The 26,860-nt window shown below is 37.1% G+C and overlaps 1 protein-coding gene across 9 annotated transcripts in view; it reads left to right on the top strand.

Annotated features, from left to right (window-relative positions):
- RNF170 (ring finger protein 170) overlaps window positions 1-25,869 on the top strand; it is a 42,846-nt gene extending 16,977 nt beyond the window's left edge. For 6 of the 9 annotated variants that reach the window (XM_006735348.3, XM_031030206.2, XM_031030205.2 and 3 more), the window contains exons 3-7: window positions 7,876-7,951; window positions 11,073-11,181; window positions 15,324-15,397; window positions 19,070-19,180; window positions 23,863-25,869. In XM_006735348.3, coding sequence (XP_006735411.1) covers window positions 7,876-7,951; window positions 11,073-11,181; window positions 15,324-15,397; window positions 19,070-19,180; window positions 23,863-24,132 — 640 coding nt within the window. In that variant the 3' untranslated portion in view covers window positions 24,133-25,869. Of the gene's footprint in view, window positions 1-7,353; window positions 7,504-7,875; window positions 7,952-8,194; window positions 8,312-11,072; window positions 11,182-15,323; window positions 15,398-19,069; window positions 19,181-23,862 lie in introns of those variants that run through there. The other 3 variants (XM_081809731.1, XM_081809726.1, XM_031030211.2) reach the window with 3 other exon arrangements.
- The last annotated feature ends 991 nt before the right edge of the window (window positions 25,870-26,860 follow it).

Genomic DNA, 26,860 nt, shown 5'->3' with positions numbered 1-26,860 from the left:
AAGCAGGTAGCGGGAGGGGAAGAATGAAGCGGGGGAAATCGGAGGGGTAGACAAACCATGAGAGACGATGGACTCTGAAAAACAAACAGGGTTCTAGAGGGGAGGGGGGTGGGAGGATCGGTTAGCCTGGTGATGGGTATTGAGGAGGGCACATTCTGCATGGAGCACTGGGTGTTATGCACAAACAATGAATCATGGAACACTTCATCTAAAACTAATGATGTAATGTATGGGGATTAACATAAGAATAAAAAAAAAAGAAAAAGAAAAAAAAATCTGTTGCATTTCTATACAGTACTAATGATGTGATAGAAAGAGAAATTAAACAGTCCCATTTACAATTGCACCAAAAACAATGAAATATCTAGGAATTTAACCAAAGAGGTGAAAGACGTGTACTCTGAAAACTATAAAACACTGAAGAAAGAAATTTAAGACAATGCAAAGAAAAGGAAAGACATTCCATGCTCATGAGTTAGAAGAACAAATATTGTTAAAATGACTACCAAAAGCAGTCTATATATTTATGCAATGTCTGTGAAAATACCAACAGCTTTTTTCACATAACTAGAACAAACCTAAAATTTGGAACCATGAAAGACCTCGAATAGCCAAAGCAGTTTCTTGAAAAACAAAACTGGAGGTATCACAATCCCAGACTTAAAGTTAATATTACAAAGCAGTAGTAATCAAAACAGTATGATACCGGCATAAACATAGACACATAGAGTGGTACCTGGATGGCTTAGTCAGTTGAGTGTCTGACTTTTTTTTTTTTAAGATTTTATTTATTTCACAGAGAGAGATAGCGAGAGCAGGAACACAAGCAGGGGGAGTGGGAGAGGGAGAAGCAGGCTTCCCGCGGAGCAGGGAGCCCGATGCGGGGCTTGATCCCAGGACCCTGGGATCATGACCTGAGCTGAAGGCAGATGCTTAACCACTGAGCTACCTGGGCACCCAGAGTGTCTGACTCTTGATTTCATCTCAAGCCTTGGGCTCAGGGTCGTGAGTTAAAGCCCCGAGTTGGGCTCTACGCTGGGAGCCTCATTAAAAAAGAAAAAAATACATAGATCAATGGGACAGAATAGAAAACCCAGAAATATACCCATGCTTATATGGTCAATTAACCTTCAACAAAGCAGGCAAGAATATATAATGGGGGAAAGACAGTCTCTTTAATAATGGTGTTGATAAAACTGTACAGCTGCATGCAAAAGAATGAAAATGGACCACTTTCTGTCACTACACACAAAAATAAACTCAAAATGGATTAAAGACCTGAATGTGAGACCTGAAACCATAAAAAATCTAGAAGAGAGCATAGGCAGTGATTCCTCTGACATCAGCCATAGTAACATTTTTCTAAATTTGTCTCCTGAGGTAAGGGAAATAAAAGCAAAAATAAACTATTGGGACTACCTCAAAATAAAAAGCTTCTGCACAGCAAAGGAAACCATCAACAAAACAAAAAGACAGCCTACTGAATGGGCGAAGATACTCAGATATGATATATCTAATAAAGGGTTAGTATCCAAAATATATGAAGAACTTACACAACTCAACACCAAAAAAAACACAAATAATACAATTAAAAAATGGGCAAAAGATATGAACAGACATTTCCCCAAAGAAGACATCCAGATGGCCAAGAGACACATGAAAAGATGCTCAACATCACTAATCATCAGGGAAATGCAAATGAAAACCATGATGAGATATCACCTCACACCTATCAGAATGGCTAAAATCAAAAACACAAGAAACAATAAGTGCTGGAAAGGATGTGGAGAAAAAGGAATCCTCGTGCACTGTTGGTGGGAATGGAAACTGGTGCAACCACTGTGGAAAACAGTATGGAGGTTCCTCAAAAAATTTAAAATAGAACTAGCCTGTGATTCAGTAATCACTGTACTGGGTATTTACCCCAAAAGTACAAAAGCACTAATGAACAGGATACATGTACCCCTATGTTTATCGCAGCATTATTTACAATAGCCCAATTATGGAAGCAGCCCAAGTGTCCATTGTTGGATGAATAAAGAAGTTGTGGTATACATACACAATGGCATATTATTCAGCCATAAAAAATAATGAAATCTTGTCATTTGCAACAATATGGATGGAGCTACAGAGTGTAATGCTATGTGAAATAAGTTGGAAAAAGACAAATACCTTATGATCTCACTCATATGGAATTTAAAACAATAGATGAGCAATGGAAAAAAAAAGTGAGAAAGACAAACCAATGAGTCTTAACTATAGAGAGAAGGTTACCAGAGGGGAGGTTGTTTAGAGGATGGGTAAAATAGGTGATGGGGATTAAAGAGTACACCTTACTATGATAAAAAAAATAATAAGTAATTGTTGATAGGTCTGTAGATACTGCCATTTTGTCAGCTGTTCTCTGGTTGTTTTTGTTGTTCTTCTGTTTTCCTTTCTTTTGCTCTCTTCCCTTGTAATTTGATGATTTTTTTTAGTGTTTGCTTGGATTCTGTTCTCTTTATGTTTTGTGTATCTATTACGGGCTTTTGGTTTGTGGTTACCATGAGATTCATATATAACATCCTATGTATGTATAGCAGTCTATATTACGTTGAAGGTGCTTAAGTTCAAACACATTCTAAAAGTAGTACATTTTTGCTCCTTCCCTTGCATGTTTTATGTACATGATGTCATATTTTACATCTATTTTGTGTATGTCTTTTTTTTTTTTAAGTAAGTTCTACACCTAATGTGGAGCTTGAACTCATGACCCTGGGATCAAGATTCACATGCTCTGCTGGCTAAGCCAGCCAGGCGCCCTTATCGTGTGTGTGTGTGTGTGTGTGTGTGTGTGTCTCAACTAGTTTCTGTAGATATAATTGATTTTACTACTTTTGTATTTTAATCTTCATACTAGTTTTATGAATGATCTACTACCTTTACTGTATGTTTGCTTTACCAGTGAAATTTTTTCCTTTCATAATTTTGTTACTTATAGTTTTGACGTTTTCTTTTCTGCTTAAATCCATTTAACATTTCTTGTAAGGCTGGTTTAGTACTGATGAACTCCTTTAACTTTTGTTTGTCTGGGAAATTTTATATCTCCTTCAATTCTGAATGACAACTCTGGCTTTTTACTTTAGGAGTTTGACTATATCATACCGGTTATTTTTGGCCTGCAAAGTATCTGTGAAAAATCAGCTGATACCCTTATGGGGTTTCCCTTGTATATAACTATTTTATTTTCTCTTGCTGCTTTAATGATTTTCTCTTTAATTTTTGGCATTTTAATTATGTGTCTTGGTGTGAACCTTCTTGGGTTCATCTTTTTTGGGGCTCTCTGTGTTCACTAGGCTTGGATGTCTGTTTCCTTCCCCAATTTAGGGAAGTTTTCAGCTATTATTTCTTCAATAAGTTTTCTGCCACTTTGTCTTTTTCTTCTGCCTATAATGTGATTGTTAGTATGTTCTCATAGAGATCTCTGACCTTTCCTCATTTTTTAAAAATTCTTTTTTCTGGGTGTCTGGCTGGCTCAGTTGGTTAAAGGACTACCTTTGGCTCAGGTCATGATCCCGGGGGTCCTGGGTCAAGTCCCACATTGAACTCCCCCTGCTCTGCGGGGAGCCTGCTTCTTCCTCTCCCTCTGCCTGCCACTACCCTTGCTTGTGCGCTCTCTCTCTCTCTGTGTCAGATAAATAAAATCTTTTAAAAAAATAAAAATTCTTTTTTCTTTCTGTTCAGCTTGGGTGCTTTCCACTACCTTGTCTTCCAGTCATTGAACTGTTCTTCTGCATCTTCTAATCTGCTGTTGATTCCCTCAAGTGTATTTTTTATTGCACTTATTGTATTTTTCAGCCCTTTTTTTTTTTAAGATTTTATTTATTTATTTGAGAGAGAGCAGAGAGCACAAACCGGGAGAGGGAAGGGACAGAGGGAGAGGGAGAAGCAGACTCCTTGCTGAGCAGGGAGCTGGAAGCAGGGCTCAATCCCAGGACCCCGAGATCATGACCTGAGCCAAAGGCAGACGCTTAACCGACTGAGCTACCCAGGCACCCCTATTTTTCAGCTTTGGTTGGTTCTTTTTATATTTTATCTTGTGATGGTCTCACTGAGTTCATCCACTCTTCTCTCAAGTCCAGTGAACATGTTTATGACCATTACTTTGAACTCTCCGTTAGGTAGGTTACTTATCTCCATTGTGTTTGGTTTTTTTCTTCAGGTTTTGTCTTGTTCTTTTGTTTGGAACATAATCCTCTGTCCCCTCATTTTTTCTGATTTTTTGTGTTTGTTTGTATGTATTAAGTATGTCAGCTATGTCTTCTGGTCTTGAAGGTATTGATCTTATGTAGAAGGTGTCCTGTGGGGCCCAGTAGCACAGTCCTCCCTGGTCACTAGAATCAGGTGTTCCAGTGGTGTTCTCTGTGTAGGCTGCATGTGCCCTTCACTTGTTGCCTGGGCATGTGTATTGCTGCCATTTTGGTCGGTGGGGCTGGTTCCTACACAGCTAGCTGAGAGCCTCAGCCACAACTGGTACAGCCATGCTGGTGGGCAGGCCTGGCTCTTCTCCCTCTCTGGGGCAGGAATTGCTTTGGAGCAGGTGCTGGTTCTAGCCAGGACTGCTGACTGGGTGCAGCAGGATAGGAGCCATTTTGAAAGAGTGCCTGCCAGGGTGGGATGGTTGGGTAAGGCAGGTCCACAGGTGAATGCTGGGATGGGGCGAGCATGGCTAACATGGCTAGCAAGGCTAGCAAGGTAGATAGAGAGTATCAGAACTGTCTCCCATGGCCATCCGGCTACCTTGGCCAAAGGAAGGCAGGAAGAATGGCACCTTACCAGCACTTCCTTTTCCAGAGAAAGTGTCTGTAGATCTCTGCCTCTCTGACACAAGCCCTAAAATTAATAAATGTCCTTCACGTATAATGCAGGTGCTTTTCAAACTTGGTCTCTGCTGGTTCTCAGACCAAGTGATAGTATAAAACATTGGGTTTTTAAGAGTAGGGAATTGGTTTCCTGTAACCCTCCAGCTCTCATGGAGTTCAACTGCTGATTTTCAAAGCTAGACTTTATGAAGGCTTGTGTTTCCAGTGCAGTTCCCCAGGGCTGGGGGTGTCCAGTGTTAGGCTTCATCCCCTCCCTTTTCAGAGTTGACCTTTGTGCCTGTGATAGCCCTCCCACTTGTGGGATGCTGTGCAAGGGGTTTGAATCCTGACCTCATCTCTGCTCCTCTTACGCATCTCAATGTGGACTTCTCTTTATGTCTTTAGCTGTGGAGGAACTGTTTTCCCAGTGGTCAGTTTCAGAGCGAATTATATTATAAGGTAATTGTTGCCTCGATGTGTCTGTGGGAGGTGGTGAGCTCAGGATCCTCCTAGTGTGCCATCTTCCTAAGATCTGGGTTTTTCTATTTTTGCAAAGAATGCTGTTGGGATTTTGACAGGGATTGCATTGAATCTGTAAATAGGTCACTTTGGGTAGTACTGACATCTTAAAAATTTTAAGTCTTCCAGTCTGGGAACACAAGATGTCTTTCCATTTTTTTTGTTTCTTCTTTAATTTCCTTCAGCATTGTATTATACTTATGATAAATTTCTTTGTCTTAAGCTTTACGAATAGTTGCCATTTGTTGCCATACCAAAAGCCAGTCCAAAGGGTTTCATAAGCAGTTTAACCTATAAACCACAGACTTACACATTTGTAAACTTTGATTCAGACTTTGTTTCTTGACCCAGGGTTTGGGTATCATTTCTTTCTTCATATTAGAGCTTCCTGGCTTCTTTCCAGGGCCACATAACTGGATAATTTTGGTTTCTCATTTCAAAGAATAACGAAGGACCGTAAGTCATAAGTAAATGACGTACTTTGTTTCTGTATTAGAGCCACTGTTTTCCTTGACATCTTACTTCATTTAGACCTACTTAGTGTCATTTTCTCATAGCTGAGATGATCACATTTTTTTAAAGATTCATTTATTTATTTTAGAGAGAGAGAACATGAGTAGGGAGAGAGAGAGAGAGAATCTCAAGCAGACTCCCCACTGAGCACAGAGCCCAACACGGGGCTCCATCCCATAACCCTGAGATCATGACCTGAGCCGAAACCAAGAGTCAGACGCTTAACCAACTGAGCCACTCAGGCACCCCTAGATGATCACATTTTGAAGACCATCTAATCTAGTTTTCAGTTCGTCTTAATCATCCCATTATTTTCTACATTTTTGGTTCTGTACTCATAGTTGCTCATCACATTTAACTTACTGAGCTATAGGCCATGTTCAGCATCTCAGGCTGTTTGTTCATGTTCTCTGGTTATACTTTGACTTTTTTAACATTGTACTACCAGATTTTACAATCTTATATCTTCTCCTTTATGGAAAGAAACCAAAAGAAAGACCTTCCAATTACATGGTTTATATCTATACTCTGAAAAATAGTAACTATCTTTTTCCAATGAGAAGGGAGTGGTTTTCTAGTGTCATAGAGAAATGTTGTTTAGTTAGGTATGTACTGGTACTTCAATGAAATGGTTCATGTGCTGTTCCCTGATAGATTGTTTTCACCAGAGAGTAGCTTTCTTCCAGAGACTGTTTATTCAGTCACAAGAAAGTAATATTTAAAATAAATAATCTACCAAAATTTAAGGTATTTAAATAGAGTTCAAGTAGCTTTATTACATTTATATTTTATTTTATTTTATCTTATTTTATTTATTTAATTTGAGGTGGGGAGAGGAGCAGAGGGAGAGGGAGAAGCAGGCTCTTCTGGGGTTTGATCAGGTGCCCCTGATTTAGAGGTTTTATCACTGTTGAGTATTAGCTCACCCAGAGAATAAAGGCTCTTATATAATAGAGTAATGCTGGGATTTTGTGGACTTAAAATATTGCTGTTAAAAATGTTCAAGTTTAGGGGCTCCTGGGTGGCTCAGTCGGTTAAGCGCCTGCCTTTGGCTCGTGTCATGATCCCAGGGTCCTGAGATCGAGTCCCTCATTGGGCTCACTGCTCAGCAGGGAGCCTACTTCTCTCTCTCCCTCCCCCACTCTGTGCTCTTTCTCTCACTCTCTTGCTCTCTCAAAATCTTTTAAAAAAATAAATAAAAAATAAAAATATTTAAGTTTAGAAGAAGCTGTTATAGCCAAATGGAATTAAGCTGTGAATCAGATGGATATCTTCACCCTCACCCTGCCAACCTAACCACCACTATCTGATTTCCAATACCCACATGTCTTATCTCATCCTTTATATCAGCCACTAAATTCTTGCCTTTGAGTCTCTGTTTTAATTCTTAATGTTAAGATATTAGTGGTATTTTAGGTTTGGGCTTTTCTATATGCTACAGTTTGATTTTCTGTTTTTTTCTGTACCCCTCCCCTCATAGGTGGAAAGATCTAATTAGAAATGGATGTGTTCAAATGCATAATAATATAATTCCATAGTTGCTTATTTTGAAGGAATTTCACAGAAGAAATAAATGTGTTAATTGTTCTTCATATGATTTGTAAGCCTGCAGTTACATCAAATCTACAAGGTACTAGGCCTCTGGATTTCATCATTTGCCAGTTGAACCTGAAATCAGGCCATACTCAGTGATCTTAGAACTCCTCCTAGAGTAACCTGGAATGTTCGGTCCTGGAATTGGAGACAGTTATATACCATCATTTACATTTATGAAGTTACCAGTAGTCCTTGGTTGAAAATCAGACCCATAAAGAAACTGATTCGGAGCATCTGGCTGGTTTGGTCAGTAGAGCATACGATTCTTGATCTTGGGGTCCTGAGTGGAAGCCCCACATTGGATGTAGGGATTACTTAAAAAAACAAAATCTTTAAAAAAAAAAAAAGAAAACTGGTTCATCTGGCAATATTTTATATTCAAAGTTTATTATATTTTATTCAACAGAAATGCACATCAGAACATTCACCCAGAAAACCAAGAGCTAGTAAGGGTGCTTCGGGAGCAGCTTCAAACAGAACAGGTACTGTTGTTATATAAATATGTGCATTTATATAAAGAGTAACATTATTATTGCCCTTGCATATGAAATTGTGATGAAACAATTACTTTTTGGAAACATGGACTGATTTCCTGCTTTATTAATTATTCTATAGATTGTATATTTTCAGATTAGGTAAATGACCAGTCTTAACTACTCAGATGTTTTTATGTGAGTGTTTTTTTTTAAACTTGCTTTAAAAACAGCCTCTGACCAATCTCTTAGGAAGCAACTGGAATTTCCAAAGGCAGAGAGTAAGCTAACAGAGACAGAGGACCAAGAAGCAGAGACATGGGAGAAAGCCCTGGAGAAGAGAGCTCCTGAAGACAGCTGGGCAGTGTGGTATGGGAGGGAACACTTCTGGGAAAAGGAAGCCCAAAACAGAGTATGGAACCTGACAGAACTTTTGTGGAGGAAGAGAGGTGGAGGGCAGTTCTGATAGAGCTTTGGGGGAAATGAAGAGCCACATTTTCTTAATAGGAATGCTGATCACTGAGTTACCTAAAAATAGTGCTCCAGATATACTGGGCAGGAGGATGGGGCTGGAATACAGCTAACTTCTTTATTTCAACAGGAGGACAGTAAATGTCTGAAGTTGGTAAATTAAGAAATAGCAGTATAAGCATATGACTTTTAATTATGTAGGTAAATATCAGAAAATACAAGTTAAAAAGCTAAACTGGTTGCTATCAGGGTGCAGAGGTGGGACGTGGATTGAGCAGGGTCTGGCCATTTTTCAGTAAAAGCCTTTTGATTTGCAAAAAACAAACAAAAAAACCCCAGCAGTTTTCCTGTTATTTATTTGTGAGGAAATAATCACTGTCTAATTGGCTTTAATGAAATGTAGTGGAAAAACTTTTTTTTTTCCCAAGACCTACATATTCCCAGAAGACCTACAAAGAGATGACTACAAGGGGTGGCTTTTTTTTTTTTTTCCCTCTTCTTTTTCTTCAGTGGTCAAAGTTAGCAAAACTAGTTAGGCAAAGAAGAAAACTTTTCTTTCTCTTCTGTGTTTTTAACCAGATGGACTGTATAAGAACCAGAAGTGTAATATATTTCATAAAGCCTGGAACAAGTAGGATATTGTACACCTTTATGCCAAAATAGCTAATATCAAAAAATAAAAATTAAAAATTGATTTCCCACTCACCAACCAAAATTTAATTCCAAAGAGTGTTTTACAGTTTCTCCATTCACCAAATATTTATTAAACATCCATATGCTAGACACTGTTCTAGGCATTGAGGATTTAGTTGTGAGCTAAACAAACAAGAATTCTCCTGCCTTCATAAAACTTAAATTCACTGATGCAAAAATAGTTTAAGAATGTTAGTAGTAATCTGTTCCAGAGCTACTGTTATTAATAATTCATGCTGGGATAGTGTTTTATAATTTACAGAATGCTTTCACCTACAGCTATCTTATTTAATCTACAAACATGGTCAGTAAGGCAACAATTATCATTCCCATCTAACATATTAGATCACTAAGATGGTACTTAAATTCACGCTGGCATTACATGAATGGATCTGGCTATACAGAAGTCCCACACTGAGTCGCATCTTCCACATCCCTTTGTACCACTGTACAATTCACCTCCCTCACACCTTCCTCAGTTATGGCATTTAGCTCTAGTTAGAATAAAGCTAGTGACTTAGCCCTTTCTGTGCTGTCCTATATGGTAGCCACTACCCGTATGTAGCTAATTTAATTTTAAATTAAAATTAAATAAAATTTAAAATTCAGTACTTTATAGTTACACTAGTCACCTTTCAAGTACTCAATACCCACAGATAAAAATTTCCATTACTGCATAAAGTTCTGTTGGACAGCACTGGCAAGTGGTTTTTGTTTTTGTTTTGTTTTGTTTTAGTTAATTTCCAAAGAATAATAATGAAGACAAAAGACAGAGAGGGGAACATTAAGAGCTGTATGTTTTTCTTTTTTGCACCATTGAAAATGATATAAAAGACTGTAACATCAACGTGTGGACCATGGCTTATAGAATATTCTAGTATTTTAGGACTGATTTAAGAAATAGGAGGTTTTTAGTTATGTTTATTAATTTAGGGTGACAGAAATCTTTGATTCAGTTTACAATTAATGGTTCATATTTAGCCAATTTTATAATTTTTTTTGTAATTTGATGTTCTTAATGCTGGCTACTTTGTTTATAAGAGGTGTGCTGGGTGCTGTAAAAATAGGTTTTTATACGTATTTTAAGAGATACACAGTACATACTAGTGTTAGGTACTTTTCTAATTCCTGGGTCACCACAATGAGTCCTATAGATAAAGTCCTTATCCTCCTATTATACATTCTGGTGGGTCCTTTGGTATCTGGATGCTTCTTGTAGTGGTGATTCTATTCCACATTCCTATTATAGTCACAACAGTGATATAACTGAGGAACATTAAATTTATTAATCTGACCATGTGAAAGATTAAGCCCAGGTTACCAGTGTATTAAATTTTCCTTCTTCCGAAATGACCAGTATTCTTCTTTGAAAGTTTAATTCTGGACCCTTGGGAGGTACAGCATACATGCAACACTTGTCAGGAATGTATGAATGAAAAATATTAAAAATGGTTAAAGCGGGGAGGGGATGGAGGGGACAGGGTAACTGGGTGATGGGCATTAAGGAGGGCACATGATGTAACGAGCACTGGGTGTTACATAAGACTGGTGAATCACTGACCTCTACCTCTGAAACTAATAATACACTATATGTTAATTAATTTTACTTAAATTTAAAAATGATTAAAAGCTAATACTTGGGAAACAGTTTGACATTTCTTTAGCTTTTGCATTAGCTCAGCCTTGAGTTTCTCAGAATAACTTACTTATTCTAACATAGTGGAAGAGAAACTCTGAAGTTAATGTAGGTTTTTGTCTTTATGTCATGTTCAGGAAGGAAGGTAGAGACCATGCAGCTTAAATAAAACAATAATATAGCCTCATAACTTTATCAAACTTAGAAAACTTTAAACCTACTGCACATCTAAAATTTGATGAGGATTATGCACTCTGGACTGTGTCCTTAAGTATAATTGTATTCCTCGAGATAATTTTGTATAACTGTGCATACGTATTTTCTCATCAGGATGCCCCTGCTGCTGCTCGACAGCAGTTCTACACTGACATGTACTGTCCAATCTGTTTACATCAAGCCGCCTTCCCTGTTGAAACAAACTGCGGGCATCTTTTTTGTGGTAAGCAAACAATGCTCTATTTGGGGAAAGTGACTAGGCTGGATTCCTAATGTCACATTTTGTATTACGTGAGTGGGGTAGATTGCTTCTGATATCCTGCTCTACTTGTTAGCCACTTTCATTTAGTGACTGTGAGCTCCAAGATTAAAAAACACTAGTTGTTCAACTTCTTAATAAACAGAAATGTGTTTCTTTGAATGGTAATTCAAGTATATGAATACCATGAGGAATTCACTGAATCCCTCATTGTTTATCACCTTTTGGTAGTTTCATTTTATTATTCATTCTTCCCAAGGCTGGAAGGTTCTCTTAAGAACCCTGCCCAAGACCTTCCCTTTAGCCCTCTTACCTCCATTGTACCCTGCATCAGCACAAAAGTTGTTAGCCTGTTTTTTGTCGTGACCTCAGAGGGTGGTAAGAGAGAATGATGAACCTAGATCATATAGTAGGACAAGAAGAGAATATACATTGCACACTTGCCTAGTATCAGTAAGGGGTGCTTTCTACCTCTGGGTGTTTTTCATGACCCTCCAGAAAGATTTCATAAAGAATGAGATATCCTATAGTCACTGCTCATTACGATCCTATGAGATTGGGGAGAGTCAGTTACTGCATGCCTACTATGTGCTGGACACTTAACATCCTTCATCTCCTTGAATCCCACATATGAGGAAACTGAAGCTGAGCTAAGAAATTCTACAAAGGGTTACCCAGCTGCTAAAAGAAAGAGCCAGATTTTAAATGTAGCTTCAAACCCTGTGGTCAGTTCTGCTATGTGATTAGTAGCTTCTGCGACTACTCTCTACTTAACATTTATCCATTCACTAGACCTGTTGTTTTATTTATAGTATTTCTTTCTGTTTCAATGGCTGTATTCAAGATAGGGTTCTAATTGCTCCCAAAATGTACCCATTTTCCATTTTAAGACAATTTAAAACGTAGCATACAATGATCCTTTAAGTTTCTTTTCCCCCTTTGTATCTGTTGTTTGAGTTTGTATAGAATTACTAGGGATATAAATAATTTGAAATCCATATCATGCAATGCAGGGTTTTCTATACCTATGCTCCTTTAGTAAGTATTGACCAATCCCATTATTGCATCATCCATTAATTTCATCCTCTTCCCTAAGGTTTTTCCCTAAGTTAGCTAACAAGTTATAAACCACTCATTTCAGTGTCCATCTTTATCTGTTGGGAATGCTAATGAGCAGCAAAATCATGAAATACCGGATAGAGAGAATTAAATGGCCATCAGAGAAAGCAGTACTTTTCCGCCTCTCAAACCTCTGGTAGATATACCTTTTTTCTTTCTTTTTTTTTTTTAAGATTTTATTTATTTGACGGAGAGAGCAAGAGAGCACAAGCAGGGGGAACAGTAGAAGGAGAGGGAGAAGCAGGCTCCTTGCCAAGTAGGGAGCCCAATGCGGGGCTTGATCTGGGGCTCAATCCCAGGACCCTGGGACCATGACCAGAGCCGAGCCGAAGGCAGATGTTCAACCATCTGAGCCACCTGGGCGCCCTGGTAGATATTCCTAATCAATTGGACATCTTTCCGAGTCTAGATATGGCCTCAACCATCCTTTAACATAGTACTTCAGGCAGGTGTTAAGAATCAATGAGGTTTGGCAGGCTAGGTGAACTCCATTTCCCACCCCTGGCTTAGGTAATTCACTGAGTGGATAGCCCAGTCAGTTGAAAGATGGCTGTATTGTGTTCTTGGTTTCTGGGTCTGAGGTAATTGGGTAGATTGCTTCTGATAGCCTGCCGTACTTGTTAGATACTTTTATTTACTGTCTCTAGGTTCAAAGATTTAAAAAACCAGTCATTCAACTTCTCCATAAACAGAAATGTGTTTCTCTGAATAGTAGTTCAAGTATATATATCAAGAGCACCTTAGCTTAGTTCTCTATATGGAACCAAGTTCTGTTCCTTTATAGTGAGCTAAGAATAATAGTAGCAACTGACTTCATCTTACTTGCATTTGTAACCCCTGTTGTTTTATTTAATTCTTCAGCAGTCTTATGAAGTGTTACCCCATTTTACAAATAGACTCAGAGAGATTATGACCCAGACTAAAATCAGTGAGTCATCTCTCCCACCATCCAAAGAGTGGATCTCTCTTTTTATAGGGGGGAAAGCTGAAGAAAAGGGAAAACCTTGAGCATATCATAGCAGATATGTGTGAACTGGAGCATTTGATTTGCTGGACCGTAGTTTTTCTGTGCAGTCAGTGGCCATTACATAATTTGCAAAGCAAGGACACCTGTACTTGAGATGTGGGATTAAATAAGTTAATATATGTCAAAACACATTGAATTTTTGAGTGAACAAGTAGTAGATAAAGCTGAGGCATCATTACGGATGTTAATAATAATACTGACAAGATTTGTAAGTTTTGCTTTCATATAGTTTCTATGTGAAATTAGATTACTCAAATTAATAAATATTATCTAACACAGCACTCAGAGTAGGAAAAGATACCAGATATTGTTTGGCTTTTAAATTCATCTTTAAATCATCGTACCTGTTTTTCCCCGTAGTCACTGTAATGTCCAATGTGGATAGCCTTTGCTTAGCCCCTTGGTTTGCTCACCATTCTCCTCACATAGCATTTGTTTCTACTTCTGGCATTTGCTCCTTTCTATTCATAAAACTGGGAGCATCCTACTTCCTGTTTTCTATATCTAAATCTTCCCTATCCTACAAAGTTCAATTCGAATCCTTTCTCATCTACAAATTACTCTCTGATGCATCCCAGAGTTCTCCCTCCCTCCCTGCATTCCTTTTGTACTTAAAGTTAATAGTAAACAGTTTGAGATTTAACTACCTTCCGATTGATTTCACTATGTCACCTTGATCTTCTCAATTTGACTGTCATTGCTTATTCTAAATTCTGGACATTTATTTGATCTGGAAGAATCAGAATAAGGAATGCAGGAGGGTTAAGCTAGGTTGCTAAGACAAGAGTAAGAAAACAAAAGATCCTGGAGGCTGAAAGCACTTAGTTCAAATTCACAATGGGACCTGAATTGTATGAGAAATAGGTGTCCTGCAGAGAAGAAATGAATTTGCCCCTTAAACATCAGACAGTATTTAAAAATATTACTTCTTGGGGTACCTGGGTGGCTCAGGTCATGATCCCAGGGTTCTGGGATCAAGCCCCCTTCTGCTTCTCCCCCTCCTCCTGCTCCTCCCTGCCTGTGCTCTCTCTCTGTCAAATAAATAAATAAAATCTTTAAAAAAAATAAAATAGAATAAGATAAAATATTCCTTTTTCATTTGTTAGTGGCCTGAATTTTAGTGCTTCTACACTTAGCTTACCTGCCACTTTTTGAGGTCTATAAACTTTTCCTTTAAGCTGTTTTGCTGCTCATGAACACCTTCTAGCAGAAAAATCAAATCCGTCCAGTACAAAAGTTGATTCAATTATTAAACTGGATTATAAACTTTATTAGGTCAGACAGCCTGTAATCTTTGTATTCTGTGGTTCCTTGTTCATGGTACTTAATTATTATTATACCACTGTAACTTGGCTTTCTAAATTCTTTAAAAAAATAGAAGTGATGTTTTTGTAACATATATACCAAATTTGGAGCAGAAAATTTATACTGTGATTTGTTGGTTGTCATATTTGCAATGATGTTTATTTATTTTACATAAGTGCAATATTTCTATTAAGTCTCAGCATTGAAGCAGTTAATGCATGCTTGCTTTGGATTGTATAAAAATGTCTGTATCTTGGGCGCCTGGGTGGCTCAGTTGGTTAAGCGACTGCCTTCGGCTCAGGTCATGATCCTGGAGTCCCAGGATCAAGTCCCGCATCGGGCTCCCTGCTCGGCAGGGAGTCTGCTTCTCCCTCTGACCCTCCCCCCTCTCATGTACTCGCTCTCATTCTCTCTCTCTCAAATAAATAAATAAAATCTTAAAAAAAAAAAATGTCTGTATCTTAACTAATAGTTTAAATAAAAATATTTTCAATGGCTGGGAATTGTTACTAGATTTGAATTTGCCTAAGGGATGAAATAAATATTTTAAAATAAGATGATACTATAAAAATATTTCAGATATTTGAAACTTTCTGAGGATTCATGGGTTTTAAAATTTAAAACATCAGTATTAATGGGTTTTTTTCCTCATTAGGTACCTGCATTATTGCATACTGGAGATATGGTTCATGGCTTGGGGCAATCAGTTGTCCAATCTGTAGACAAACGGTAATGTTTGTATCCAGAAAGCATCATTTATGCTAGTTCATTTTGTAAATTTTTATCATTTCTGTATCTACTTTTGAATTGTTTTGATTTTTTTTTAAGTTTTTATTTAAATTTCAGTTAACATATAGTGTAATATAAGTTTCTGGTGTACAATATAGTGAATCAGCACTTGCATACAATATCTGGCGGTCATCTCAACAAGCACATTCCTTAATCCCCCATCACCTATTTCACCCCCCCCACCCACTTCCCCTCTGGTAACCACCAGTTTGTTCTCTACAGTTAAGAGTCTGTTTCTTTCTTTGCCTCTCTTTCTCTTTTTTTCCCTTTTCTTGTTTTGTTTCTTAAATTCCACATATGAGTGAGATCCTAGGGTATTTGTCTTTCTCTGACTGACTTATTTTGCTCAGCATAATATTCTAGGTCCATCCATGTCATTGCAAATGGCAAGATTTCATTCTTTTTTATGGCTCAGTAATATTCCATTATATACACATACTGCATCTTCTTTTTCCATTCATCAGTCAATGGACACTGGAGCTGTTCCATAATTTGGCTATTGTAAATAATGCTGCTAAACATTGGGGTGCATGAATCCCTTTGCATTAGTATTCTTATATTCTTTGGATAAGCACCTACTAGTGCAATTGCTGGATCTTAGGGAAGTTCTGTTTATCCAAAGCTTCTATAATGTTACTCCATTATTTTTTTTAACGTCTTAAAGACAGCAAAAAAGGGAAATTCCCTTCTAAATCCTTCAGTTATATTAAAAAATGGTAAATAAAGGGTAAATGAATCCTTCCCAAAATTCTAGTAAGTCTTTGTTGTAATACTAGCAAAGGAATAACTGAACTAGCTAATCAGGCTTAACCAAATATTTCCCCTACATATACTTCTTTTGAAATAAAAAAATGTTTTTCCCTTTCAATTTACTTTTAATCTGCCCTTCTCCAGTGAGGGTCTAGATGGCTTTATATGATGAATAATAATTTTTTTAATGTCTCTTTTGGAGACATATCCATATTACATGATCCAGAGCAGATCAGACTATTTTAGTTAGTATAGAAGCTACTTCAGGAGGGAGATGATAAGTTTTTATAAACATATACTGAAGACTGAAACATCACAGATTTTCTCAATTTCTTGGACAAACTGGAAAAACAAAATACTGAAAAATTTGAGAAAATGAAGTTCTTAGTTTTTTAATTAGTAAATATAGTAAAATAGAACATTCTATCAGTTGTATACAGTTTTTTCATAATTTCCTGTATACTTATTTTGTTTTTCATTTAAATAAAAATACCTACCTTTCTAATAATGAGTTATGAAATGTAAAAAGACAGCAGCTCTTTAGGAAGTCTTCCAGTGTGCAAAGTGAAGTCTAGAAAGGATAGAGAGCTTTCAAGTAAAGATATGAAATTGAACACATATATTTACTTTTGCTACTCTTTGCAACCCCATTAAAAGAACAGGACATTTTGTAAAGGCAAAAACCCACAGAGATCAAAAAATGAAACAAAATGGTAGAAGAGGCAACAATTTTTCTAAAATTCTTTGTAAACTATAACAGACATACAGAAAAGCACATAAAACATAGAAGTACTGCTCATTGAATTATCACAAAGCAACACTTAGATAATCACCACTCAGATGAAGAAATAGGAACTGGCCAGCAGCCCCCAGAAGCCTCCTCAGGACCAAATCTCCACCCCCTCCTTCCTCTCCTAGAGGCTACTCCATAAATGACTTTTATGATAAGCATTTCTTTGATTTTCTGTATTACCTTAGCATGCACCTCTAAGATTATTGTCTAGTTTTGTGTGATTTTTGGACTTTATATGAATAAAACCATATAGCATGTATTGTTAAACACACACACACACACACATTCTTTCAACTTTTGTTCTGGCTATCCGCTTACCTGCATCACTGCCTCATTTTTTGGTGTAGAGAGGGAGGTTCAGGGATTTATCTTCTTTCCCCCTTGCTTCTACATTCCCAAATTCTGCCTCTTTTACATTTGACTTTGTATTACATGGCAGGAGGAAAATCGTTTTTGGGGGGTTTTCTGTTGTTGTTGTTGTTTGTACTGCCTCTCTGGCTGATTTGATTATGTGAAACAAGTCAGTCAACGGTGAAGTTTACTTGCCAGTACGACCTCTCATAATCTTTAGCTATCTCCCGGCAACACTGAGATCAGGCCATGGGTCTCACACTAAAGAATTATTAGTTCACACCTGTCCCCTCTTCTTGGCTCCATTCCATGGCTTTTCAGTGGGGTATGTATGTATTAGCAGGTGATCTCCTTTTGACCACCCATAAATTGCTAGAATCTAGAAAGGTAGAGATAAAATTGTTTTTATATAATAGCTTTTGTTTCCCTAACTAGAGAATAATTCCTCCTGGAAGTAGGACAGGTGGCCGCTCCCTGTTCCCCACCCTGTGTCGCTGGCTGTAGTGCACAGATTGCTGCTTCTGACTGTAACATGCTCACCACTTCTCTTCCTGAATGCATACGCTCACATACCAGTGGCCCGAGCTGCACTTCAAGGGCCAGCTTATGTTTCCACTTTCTGGGCACCTGAGGCAGAAGTCCTTATTCTCAAGTGTCATAATAACCCCCACCACCAGCGCCTTATAACAGGTCTGCCTCCCCTTCTATCTTGGGTGTTGTGGTCAGCAGGGGGCAGGGCTATGTCTTCAGTTTTGGGGTCTGTGTAGCACTTAGCACAGTGCCTGGCCTACAGTAAGTGCTCACTTATTAGTCATTGAAAGATGCACTTTTATTAGCAAATTTGTGAAGAGAGGCTGTACCTGCTTCCCCACCACCTACTGCTCTTCATCACTCCTTTGTTTGGCTGTTTGGAAAGCATCTGCATAGTGGGAAGTCCAGGTTTTACAGCTGAGCTGAGGAAGGATAAAAACAGCTAGATGATTTAAACCTAAATGTGTCACTGCTCCTTCCCATTTTTATCTCCTTGTACAGTGACTATTTCTATAGGCATTGATATATTTTAAAATGTACTTATTTTTCAAGACACTGCCATCTTCAGATGACCTCAGTATGGGTCCTGGGACATTTGTGTATCCTTATCTCTACCATGGAGGAAACCAGGTTAAAAGTATTACATTATATATCAGTATCAAGAATTACCTTTTTTGATGATAGTAGGGATGGGTGCTTGAGAGTGGGTCCCTGCAATAACTTAATCTCTGTATTATGTTTGGTAGCATTCAAAGATATTTCAAATACCAGTGAGGTTGAAGAATAATGATTTTAATCACAAAAGAAATCCCTAATTTTTCGCTCTCACAATGATAAACATATATTTTTATGTCACTTCACTCCTGAGTATTTTCTCATCATTCTTATATCTTCAAATATTTGTTAGCCCAAACAGAGAACTACTGACTATCCCTGGCGTGACCTGGAAAATATTAGAACCAGTGTTTGGTTGAGGTACCCATTTGATTTTATGGGAATTCAAATTACATTTTGCATTGGATTTTATTACAAGGCAATGATAACTTACTTTCCTCCCCATGTTGCCTTTATTAAAAGAAATGAGTGAAATATAAATTTAGAAGCTTTATTCATTCTATTGAATAATAACAAAATGAAAAAAAATGCTGCAGAAAGGTATAACAATTTTTTCTTTTTGTAATATACAGGTGACTTTACTGCTAACAGTATTTGGTGAAAATGACCAATCTCAGGATGTTGTATCATTGCGCCAAGATATTAATGATTATAACCGGAGATTCTCAGGGCAGCCCAGATCTGTAAGTATTGTTATAGCAAGTGCAAAGTTAGAGTATAATGATACTTCTCTTTGGTAAGGTGAGATTAACCAACAAGTATTCTTTGACTATAAAAAGTCTCATTGTTTATGTGTGTTGGGTAAAGTTTTAAACTTCATCCTTGTTGGGGCGCCTGGGTGGCTTAGTTGGTTAGGCGACTGCATTCGGCTCAGGTCATGATCCTGGAGTTCCGGGATCGAGTCCCGCATCAGGTTCCTTGCTCAGCGGGGAGTCTGCTTCTCCCTCTGACCCTCTCCGCTCTCATGTACTCTCTTTCTCTCTCTCTCTCATTCTCGCTCTCAAATAAATAAATAAATCTTTAAATAAAATAAAATAAACTTCATCCTTGTTGTCAATCACTGAGTTACAGCTTTCCCAAGGACTACAGTTTTCTATCTAAACAAAAAAAAAAGGCATTATAAATCTTTATGAAAGAGATTCCAGAAAAAAAAAAAAAGAAAAATTGGAGGGAAATGTGAAATTATTGACTCCCGTGCAAATCTTAGTATATGTGCTGCCGAAGCAAGCACGGCTCCTGTGCAAATCTAAAATAGGGATTATCCAATGAGAAACTTATAACTGAGAACTTCTGGAGAGTTTTACAATTGTGTCTTCCACTTTTTTATTTACCCTGACCTCCTCTTTGAAGTAACTCTAGGTGTTGGGGAGGTTTTTTTGTTATGTCATTTTAGTTACTCAAAAGCATTTGATTTTTAAAGAACACATTAATTTAATAGTTGACCTCCTCCCCTCAAAAAAAGGCATGTGATAGATTAAAAACTGTCACATTTTACTGGCTCATTCCCAGTTTTTTTTCAAAATCTAACAAAAGAATTCTAGAAGTGTGTGCATGACTAAGTATGTACTTCAGAAATCAATATTGTAAATACAAATTTATATGGAAAGCCTAGACCTCTCCTCTGAGCTCTAGAGCATATGTCTAAGTGCTTGGCTTACATCTCCACTTGGATGCTCCATAGTCATCTCAAACATGGTATGTACAATATTGAATTGCTTCCCTCCTCAACTCAGTGTATTCTTTTCTGTCTTACTCAGCTGTTTTGATTTCTTCCTTTCCCTCATTCCCCTCATCTGATATATAAATAAGTTGTATCATTTCTTTTCTCCTTTTGGGAGATCCTGTCATTTTTAGCTCATAAAAATGTCCTGTGTCTGTAGCCATCATACTAGCCTAAGCCATCATCATCTCTTGCTTAGGATAATAACTGCAAATGGCCTCTTCACTGTGACTTTTTTCTCTGCACAGCAGCCCGAGTAATATTTTGAAAACATAAGTAAGACCGTGATATTCTTGTATTTTAAAACTTCCAATGTTTTGGAATAATGTTCCAACTCCTTCCTGTGTTTACAAGGCCCTACATGACCTGGTGCCTCCCTCCCAAGCCTCACCCAAAATGCTTCACTCCACCAGCCGCTTTTCAGCTCTCAAAATACACTCCAAGTCTTCCCATCTTAATGCCTTCACACATGACCCCTCGATTGGGAATGCTTGTCCCTCTGCTCTTCTCATGGCTGACTTCTCATCCTTTAGGTCGTTCTTTTTTTTTTTTTTTAAAGATTTTATTTATTTATTTGACAGAGAGAGACAGTGAGAGAGGGAACACAAGCTGGCAGAGTGGGAGAGGGAGAAGCAGGCTCCCTTTTGAACAGAGAGCCTGATGCGGGGCTCGATCCCAGGACCCTGGGATCATGACCTGAGCCGAAGGCAGACGCTTAACGACTGAGCCACCCAGGCGCCCCCTTTAGGTCGTTCTTAAGTAGACCTTCCTAAGAGAGGCTTTCCCTGATCAACTAAGGTATTCTCTATCACTGTCCTCTGCACCATTCCTTTGTAGATTTGTCACAAACCATACTCAAATCTTGTTCATTATCTTTCTCTCAGTAGACTAAAAGCTTCATGAGGGCAAGAACTATATTTATATATCCACTGCTATATTCTCATCACCAATTTCAGTGCCTGGGATACAGTAAGCCTTTGATATTTGTTGAATAAATTAATGAGTTATGGTTAAGAATTGATACTACTACTCTCAGCCAAGAATATAAGCTATTAAAATGCTTCAGTATTAAACACTTGTGTACTCTTGTGCTTCCTTGCATGTATTTCTTACACTGTGATGTCATGTACATTTAAGGGCATACAGTTTCAGCTTTTGTGGATAATGGGTAAATCTTCTAGATGTTTAAACAAAAAGAAAGTTAATCCAATCACTGTTGTCCTTCACAGTTATTTGGGGGCCTCTTCTGCTATTTTTCATCCAGCAATTTTTTTTTTTTTTTTTTTACATATCCTCCAGTGTCATCTGTAGGATGATTCTTTGAAAATCAACATGTTCCAAATTCAAGACCTACCACTGAACTTAAGAAAAAAAAAATCATTTTAAGATATTCATTCTTGTTTTTAGGTGTGAAGCATATCGTTGCTCAATTTTTGGTAGGTGTCAGATATTTGACGAGTCCGGTACATGATGAAAGTACAGTGTAATAGAGACATTTAGCTCTTACTGTAATATTCTGCCTCATCCAAAGTTGGAGTAAGATTGTGATTAATATACAAACATTTCTTAGTAACCCATTTCATACTTCTTATCTACTTATTATAGATTTTGTATAAGTGATATGAGAAGTGAACAAACGGCTCTGATAAAGGACAGAAAAGTATTCAAAACATACACTAGCTGGTCCCTAGAATATTTAAAACAACTTATCATAGACTTGTGAAAGTTGTGCTGCTGTTTTGCTTTAAATGTTAGTTTCTCCAGTAGAGAATAGAAAATTAACATAGGAACTGATTCTAAAAAGACCATTTTGGTTTTTTGTGATCAGTTTTCCAAAAAGGATTTACAGGACTATCTGGTGGAGTTTATAAAACTCTTTCCTTATCACTTGCTCAGTTCTTCCCATTTTTGTCTCCACTTCCCTCTCTACTTATTTGGCACTCGTGAAACAAACAAAATACATACTTGGACATATTGTAATTACACAGATTGTTAATTAGAGCTGAACTGTGCCCAGTGGAATAACCACAGGAAGTGACTTTCTTCCTCTGGTCAGTTTCTCTGTATCTACCAGCCCCTGACAAATGAGATCGTGAAAGAAGTTATGTTGAGAAGTCATGGTAGTTCATTACTACACAGGACCATATAGTCCAAACAGACTACACAAAACAAATGCAAAGTTTGCAGGCAGAGGATAAACTAACTTGCTCAAGGTTATACAAATAGATATTAGTACTCTTTTGTTAACAGCTTTATTTAGATGTATTTTACACATCATAAAGGGCAACCTGTTTATATAATTCAATGGTCTCTAGTGTATTCAGAGTAAATATAATCTAGTTATTGTCATAATCCAATTTTAGAATATTTTCATCATCCCAAAAGCTTTGGCATCCCTTCTCATTCACCCCAGTCCTTGGTAACTACTAATTTACTTTCTGCCTCTATAGATTGGGCTAATCTGGATATTCATCATTTCATTGAAATGAGATCATATAATATATGGCCTTTTGTCTCTGGCTTATTTCACTTAGCATAGTGTTTTCAAGGTTCATCCATGTTGTGAAATATATCATAACTTCATTGGCTTTTTATGGCCAAGTGATATATATCACATTTTGTTTATCCATTCGTCAGTTGATGAGCATTTGAATTGTTTACACTTTTGGGCTATTATGAATAATGCTTCCATTCATATTTGTGTACCAGTTTTTGTGTGGAGTCATATTTTCATTCCTGTTGGGTATATGCCTCATTGTGGAATTGCTGGATATTATGGTAACCCTGTTTAACATTTAGAAGAACTGCCAAACTGTTTCCAAAGAGGCTGTTCATTCCCACCAATAATTGTGAGGGTTCCAATTTCTCTGAATGCCTCAATTTTCAAAAATTTATGTAATTGTTTTCGGCTGTGAAAATTATGCTCACTATGTAAAAACCTAGTAATTGATGTTTTTGTACATATTCAGAAACATAATCATTTTTATAAAGGTAGGGTCTGGCATTCCAAAAATCTTTTGGCAATTAGTAATTCACTTAAACTCCAGCTAAGCCAAATAAACATCCTAGGAAGGAGTCCGTTTCGTTTCATTGCTATTCTTAGATTATCAAAGTCATCCAAGTTAATGTGTCTTTAATGTATACTACTTCTATATTGTCTGGCAATTTATAAAGGTCTTTTGTATACAGTATCTTTTAGTTCTTAATAGTCCTTGTGACACAAACTTGGTTAGTTGTTGCTCGATCTCAATTTGGTTAAACAACTTCCCCCAAGGTTACCTGACTACTAAGAGATTGACTTTGAGTTTAAACCCAGACCCAGCTCAAGCCTCAAGCTCTAATCCTATATACACTAAGTGCTTCATTTGGTTTATTTTACTAATTCAAATTAGAGAGGACTTGAGTTTTGCCTCACTATATCCTGTATTGTAAGTTTGTTGACATTTTAGTTGCTTTTCCGTTATCTGCAGTAAGATCTATTTTAGAAGAACCTAGTTATCAAAGATCTGTTTTTAAATAAAATGCTTAGCTAGAAAATATGTGAAATTCCTTAATTCATGTTTACTGAGTTTGCACATTGTAAGAAAATTATATTGATACCTGACATACTAGATGACAAATCATATCTTGTTCTTCCCCCACCAGATTATGGAAAGAATTATGGATCTACCCACTTTACTGAGGCATGCATTCAGGGAAATGTTTTCAGTCGGGGGCCTTTTCTGGATGTTCCGCATCAGGATAATACTTTGTTTAATGGGAGCTTTTTTCTATCTTATATCACCTCTAGATTTTGTACCTGAAGCCCTGTTTGGAATTCTAGGCTTTCTAGATGATTTCTTTGTCATCTTTTTGTTGCTCATCTACATCTCTATTATGTATCGAGAAGTGATAACACAGAGACTAAACAGGTGAAAAAATGGGAGTTTACTAAAAATATTTCAGCTAATGTGTGAAACCAGACAGAAGGGCCCGTGGCAGTATACAGTATTTGAATATTATTGTACAAGCTTAAAACCATGTATGACAAACATTTGATTTCATTTGGCAAATGCCTACCAAGATATGACTGGAATTTTTACATTACAGGTTCTAATGTTAAGGATAGAATTATAATAATTTACAATTAAATCTTGATTGTGTTGTCTATAAAGTCTCTGGAAAAAAACATAGAATTATATAAAAAGGGATGATTTTATATCTTTTTCTTTTTCCAAAAATTACTCATTAATTGGATGTATAGTAAGATATTGTTTTACAGTTTATCCAATTTGTCCTTCTCAGTGTGTACCTATATGATAATATATTGCTATGAGATGCATCTAATTATTTTTGTTACAATAAAATGTACAATTTTGGGGGAAAGTCAGTGTGTCTTTTAGTGCTAGCTATGTTTTATGCACTTGTAGCAGTTATGCTTTTCTATCCTGATATAATTCTTTGCTATCAGCTAAAAGTAAAAGAAGGAACTTGAAGTTTATAATTTGATTTCATGTTCTGGTTTATAAAACACTTCTTAATCAATAGAAGAATTAACAAGGTACAAAACATTTATCTGCAGTCAGCACACATGATTTTCTCAGTTGTGACATTTAAAGAAGAGTCTGGTCCTTTTATAGGAATAATATATAAAAGTAACTTGGAAAAGGAAATTTTTTTCAGGAATTTCTGTGATACTGTAAACACATAGTAGTTTGATGAATTTCTGAGGAAAGTAGATTTTCATGGCAATGAGCATCAAAACCCTTGGGAGGGGTATAGGAACACTATTTAAATTTGATGAGAAATTACTGGTGAGCTATACCAACAGAATGGACGACAAATTTTGTTTTCTCTTGTGAGAAAACTTTTGTAATACTGTCCCTAGATGGCAGCATATAGCCCACATTCCTCTGGTCTAATACAAAATGAGCAAATGTTGTCTGAGGCAGTTCAATAAGAAAGTTATCTTGCTATTTTTGATGGCTACAGCATAAGTACCTAATGCCCTCATCTGCAGTTTTCTGTTTTAGAAGAATCAAAACCACAAGTGTTATGAACTAACTCCCTCAGCTGGTACTGCTCATCTGTGAACTGGACAGCAGGGCAATCGATGCCAAGGGGTCAGTGTTGGCTCTGTCATACTGTCCATTCATGTATTAGTGAACCTTGTTAGGTATTGATAGGGAGAGAAAACCCAAATCTATCACGTTCTCTAAAGTTCATCAGATTAGTCATCAGTTAATGAGATGCTGAATGAAATATCAATAACTTTTCTAATTTGGGTGTAGGACAAAGCTGTTGCTTGTCATAGAGAAAACAATAATGCTTAAATATAGCACATTATAATTAAAGCATTTCTCGCCTACTTGACCTTTTATCCTTAGGACAGTTATGTGAGGAAGGCAGGGTACTGCCTTCCTTTTCATAGATGAAATCCATATGTTACACGTCAAAGTTTGGTCTGAAGCCATGCACAAATAAGTGACTAAACAGGTATTAGACTCTTAGTAAACTCCTTAGTATGGGTTCAAATAGATGTGAAGGTTATTATGAAGAGGGGATGCAGGAGAGAAACTGGAATCCTTGGGGGAAGTCTCAAAACACACTGGAGTAGCATCACTTAGGTGATTCTAAGAGGTCTAGAAAGATTACGTATCAAGATTTCATGAATCCTAATTCTACACTTCTAAATCAAATGTCCAATATGGTGGCATGATTCATAGAAAACATTTCAGCTGCAGTCACCAAGTTAAAAAGCTAATGAGTTGGGACTTTGCTATGCCACCATTTACCAGACTAGAAACGTATTTTTCGCCAATTACAAATTTGGTGTGGGGCTACAGCAATGTCATTTTTTTGAAAGGATTTAATTTTCTCTGCATGTATTCTGCTTCACGTGTCACTTTTCTAGTTACAGTTTTACTGTAATATTTGGAATTCCTTCTAAGATTTTCCCAGTAGAGATGTATTGTACCAACTTCTGTAACATACAAAAACACTATATAATAATGTGAAGTCTTATTAAACTGAAAAGGGAACATGTGGACATCTCAGAATTTTAGGCCTGCTTATTATGTCATCTTTACTGATCATTGATAATAAACGTGAAAGGGATCTGAGAAAGTATTTAAAGCAAGTAGAATCGATCAGTGTTTTAAGCATAGTAATGCTTCTATGATTCAGTTAGATAGTATAAATCAAAGGAACAATTTGGATTTTTGTAAATTGCAATATGTAACTTTCACAAAAACAGATGGTCCAACCCCAGGAGCAGAAGATAACTTTGGGCAGCTCTTGTGGGGAACAAGATGGTGGAAACAATTATTCTCACTGTCCACTAGAACAGTGGTTTCAGCTTACAATTCTCAGCATTTGAGAGCAACAAGGGACGAAAGGACTTTTTCAGTCCCTGTGGCTGTGCGGATACAAACTTCAAAGGGCTGTTTCAGTGGACTGGTGGTTTGGTCCAAACTTTGTGACTTAGGTTGTCAAGCAGTTATTCTTTTGAATAAAAACAACATATCTAAAATTAAAAATTTCTGTTATATTCCTGTTTAATATTCTTGCTTTAAAATTCAGAACTCCTGGGCGCCTGGGTGGCTCAGTTGGTTAAGCGACTGCCTTCAGCTCAGGTCATGATCCTGGAGTCCCGGGATCGAGT

This window comes from Leptonychotes weddellii, chromosome 2 (assembly GCF_054177405.1).
Source record: "Leptonychotes weddellii isolate Sample4059 chromosome 2, ASM5417740v2, whole genome shotgun sequence".
Classification (NCBI taxonomy): domain Eukaryota; kingdom Metazoa; phylum Chordata; class Mammalia; order Carnivora; family Phocidae; genus Leptonychotes; species Leptonychotes weddellii.
The sequence above is the reverse complement of the archived record's forward strand: the minus strand, read 5'-3'. Positions and strand labels throughout refer to the sequence as shown.